The 3,988-nt window shown below is 48.8% G+C and overlaps 1 protein-coding gene across 1 annotated transcript; it reads left to right on the forward strand.

Moving 5' to 3' along the window:
- The first annotated feature begins 419 nt into the window (after positions 1-419).
- On the forward strand, positions 420-1,364 carry LOC122700887 (olfactory receptor 10H1-like). The gene has a single exon (XM_043913917.1). It carries the CDS (start codon positions 420-422, stop codon positions 1,362-1,364), a length of 945 nt encoding a protein of 314 aa, XP_043769852.1.
- The last annotated feature ends 2,624 nt before the right edge of the window (positions 1,365-3,988 follow it).

Genomic DNA, 3,988 nt, shown 5'->3' on the forward strand with positions numbered 1-3,988 from the left:
CAATCAAATCAACACCTCCCCCACTACATTGGTAAAAGGATTAAATCATCAGTGGCACAGAGTAGGAGGGCTTCCCTGGCGGCTCAGTTGGTAAAGAATCTGTCTGCAATGCAATGGGTTTGATTCCTGGGTTGGAAAGATCCCTTAGCAAAGGGAATGGATACCCATTCCAGTATTCTGGCCTGGAGAATTCCATGGACAGAGGACAGAGGAGCTTAGCAAGCTACAGTTCATGGGGTCACAAAGAGTCAGACATTACTGAGCAACTTTCACTTTACAGAGTAGGAACTCAGCCAATATCATCTGTCATTTATCAGGAGCAGCCCCTGGGGCAGAGCCAGGAGTGATGGAAGCTGACAACCTCCCGCTATCCAGTAGCTGACCTCTCCACATCACACCACACTTCAGGAACAGCCTTCATGCAAGGAGCCAACTTCTCAGCAGTGACTGAATTCATCCTCATCGGCTTCTCCACCTTCCCCCACCTTCAGCTGATGTTCTTCCTGCTCTTCCTGCTGATGTACCTGTTCACGCTGCTGGGGAACCTGCTCATCATGGCCACCGTCTGGAAGGAGCACAGCCTCCACACCCCCATGTACCTCTTCCTGTGTGCCCTCTCCATCTCTGAGGTCCTCTACACCTTCGCCATCATCCCGCGCATGCTGGCCGACCTGCTCTCCACCCACCACTCCATCCCTTTCAAGGCCTGTGCCAGCCAGATGTTCTTCTCCTTCACATTTGGCTTCACCCACTCCTTCCTGCTCACAGTCATGGGCTATGACCGCTACGTGGCCATCTGCTATCCCCTGCGCTACAACGTGCTCATGAGCCCCAGAGGCTGTGCCTGCCTGGTGGCCTGGTCCTGGGCTGGAGGCTCAGTCATGGGGTTGGTGGTGACAACAGCCGTTTTCCAACTCACCTTCTGTGGGTCTAATGTGATCCGCCATTTCTTCTGCCATGTGCCGCCTCTCATGAAGTTGGCCTGTGGGAACGTCTCCACTGTGGCCATGGGCGTGGGCCTGGTGTGTATCACCACCCTGCTGGGCTGTGGTGTCCTCATCCTCTTGTCTTACACCTTCATCGTGGCCGCCATCTTGAGGATCCCTTCAGCCGAGGGCCGGCACAAAGCCTTCTCCACGTGTGTGTCCCACCTCACCGTGGTGGTCGTGCACTACAGCTTTGCCTCTGTCATCTACCTCAAGCCCAAGGGGCCCCAGTCTCTGGAAGGAGACACGCTGATGGGCATCACCTACACAGTCCTCACTCCCTTCCTGAGCCCCATCATCTTCAGCCTCAGGAATAAGGAGCTGAAGGAAGCCGTGAAGAAGGCCTTCCTCAGCAGGCTCTATCTCCATAGCTCCTGAAATGGCAGGTTTTGTAACAGGAGTTGTGGCAGGTAGAGGAACATTGCATTGTCCATTGTATTGTCTGAATAATGGAAATGATCCTGCTGCATTTGTGATGAGTCCTGTGTGTGGACTTCCTCTGCTCCCACCTCAGCTTAGTTAGTTAGTTAGTTCAGTCTCTCAGTTGTGTCCGACTCTTTGTGACCCCATGAATTGCAGCACGCCAGGCCTCCCTGTCCATCACAAACTCCCGGAGTTTACCCAAACTCATGCCCATCGAGTCAGTGATGCCATCCAGCCATCTCGTCCTCTGTCGTCCCCTTCTCCTCCTGCCCCTAATCCCTCCCAGCATCAGGGTCTTTTCCAATGAGTCAACTCTTAGCATGAGGTGGCCAAAGTACTGGAGTTTCAGCTTCAGCATCAGTCCTTCCAATGAACACCCAGGACTGATTTCCTTTAGGATGGACTGGTTGGATCTCCTTGCAGTCCAAGGGACTCTCAAGAGTCTTCTCCAACACCACAGTTCAAAAGCATCAATTCTTTGGCACTCAGCTTTCTTCACAGTCCAACTCTCACATCCATACATGACCACTGGAAAAACCATAGCCTTGACTAGACAGACCTTTGTTGGCAAAGTAATGTCTCTGCTTTTTAATATGCTATCTAGGTTGGTCATAACTTTCCTTCCAAGGAGTAAGCGTCTTTTAATTTCATGGCTGCAATCACCATCTGCAGTGATTTTGGAGCCCACCTCAGCTAGTTCCTATAAATGCTAAAGGTCTGTTTTCTCTCCTCCACGATCTGGCTGACCTCACTCCTCTTGAATTCAATGGAGTCACCATCCACCAATATTGACTTTCTGAGTCAATTTCCTCCTGTTGACTGTCCCTGGGAGCAGAATGCAGGAGGGGATGCCCATGGGCTATGTTGGGGAACCTGTGTACCTGGGGTATCTTCAATGTGTGAGGGAGGGATGCTTTCTCTGCCCCAAACAATGACAACAGAAACAGTAACAGTGATTTGGTGCCTGCTTGGAATCAAATGGGCTTCCCTGGTGGCTCAGATGGTAAAGAATCTGCCTGCAATGCATGGCATTCTGTGCTTTCAAAACCTCACCTCTTTCATTTACTGTATTTAAGGAAAGGAATGCGTTGTTGATGGGGAAATGGTTTTTCATTTCAAATCTTCACATTTTTGGAGGTATGGGTTGCTTTTCCTATGTGTTGCTTTTGTTGGCTGAGCAAATGATATGTCTCAAGATACAAATTATAGAAAGAAGAGAGAGAGGGTCTGAAGATAAGAAATGTGAAAAAGATGGGGGGAATGTGAGAGAGGGAAGATGAAGTGGTGGCTGGTTTGAGAAATATGAGAAGAACAGGTAGAAAAACCAGATTGCTGGCAGTTGATGGGGACCTTAGGGGCTTCCCAGTGGGTGTGGTGGTAAAGAATCCACCTGCCAAAGGAGAAGGATTGAACTCGGGTTCAACCCCTGGTCTGGGAAAATATCCTAGAGTGGGAAGTGGAAAACCTCTCCAGTATTCCTGCCTGGAGAGCTTCATGGACAGAGGAGCCTGGTGGGCTACTGTCCATGGGGCCACAAAGAGTCAGATACAACTGAGTGACTGAGTGTGCAAGGGGGATGATGGATCCAGTGACTGGTGAAGAAATTTGGGGAAAAAGCAGGTACCTAAATGGACATTTTATTAGGTTAATAAGGTTGCCATAAAGTACCTAATACAAATCCCTTTTATAGACTCCCTTGAAATCCCCAATAAGAATCCATTTCACTTTCATGGATTGTGAAGTCAGATAGATTGGAAGGATGCATCGTGGCCTGGGCCTGCTTCAAGGGAGGAACTCAGATAGAATCAAGTAACTCCTTTGGCTTCAGTTCAGTTCAGTCACTCAGTCGTGTCCTACTCTTTGTGACCTCATGGACTGCAGCACACCAGGCCTCCCTGTCCATCACCAACTCCCGGAGTCCACCCAAACCCATTTCCATTGAGTCGGTGATGCCATCCAACCATCTCATTCTCTTTCATCCCCTTCTCCTCCTGCCCTCAATCTTTCCCAGCATCAGGGTCTTTTCAAATGAGTCAGCTCTTCACATCAGGTGGCCAAAGTATTGGAATTTCAGCTTCAACATCAGTCCTTCCAATGAACACTCAGGATTGATTTCCTTTAGGATGGACTGGTTGAATCTCCTTGCAGTCCAAGGGACTCTCAAGAGTCTTCTCCAACACCACAGTTCAAAAGCATCAATTCTTTGGTGCTCGGCTTTCTTTATAGTCCAACTCTCACATCCATACATGATTACTGGAAAAACCATGGCTTTGATTAGATGGACCCTTGTTGGCAAAGTAATGTCTCTGCTTTTCAATATGCTATCTAGATTGGTCATAGTTTTTCTTCCAAGGAGCAAGCATCTTTTTATTTCATGGCTGCAGTCACCATCTGCAGTGATTTTGGAGCCTAAGAAAATAAAGTCTGCCACTGTTTCCACTGTTTCCTTGTGGGGTACACTCCGTTTTTATATCAGACAGTGGACACAGTGAGGTTTGGCAGTTGCTTAAAATCAAGAACCCAGGGATATTTATGGATACAGAATGAGATCAGCTGAGTGAGTCTTCCGAGGCAATGGG

This window comes from Cervus elaphus, chromosome 9 (genome assembly GCF_910594005.1).
Source record: "Cervus elaphus chromosome 9, mCerEla1.1, whole genome shotgun sequence".
NCBI classification, from domain to species: domain Eukaryota; kingdom Metazoa; phylum Chordata; class Mammalia; order Artiodactyla; family Cervidae; genus Cervus; species Cervus elaphus.

Bases quoted from the DNA above. Each gene is read 5' to 3' on its own strand.
- LOC122700887 (XM_043913917.1), top strand. From the start codon at position 420: ATGCAAGGAGCCAACTTCTCAGCAGTGACTGAATTCATCCTCATCGGC.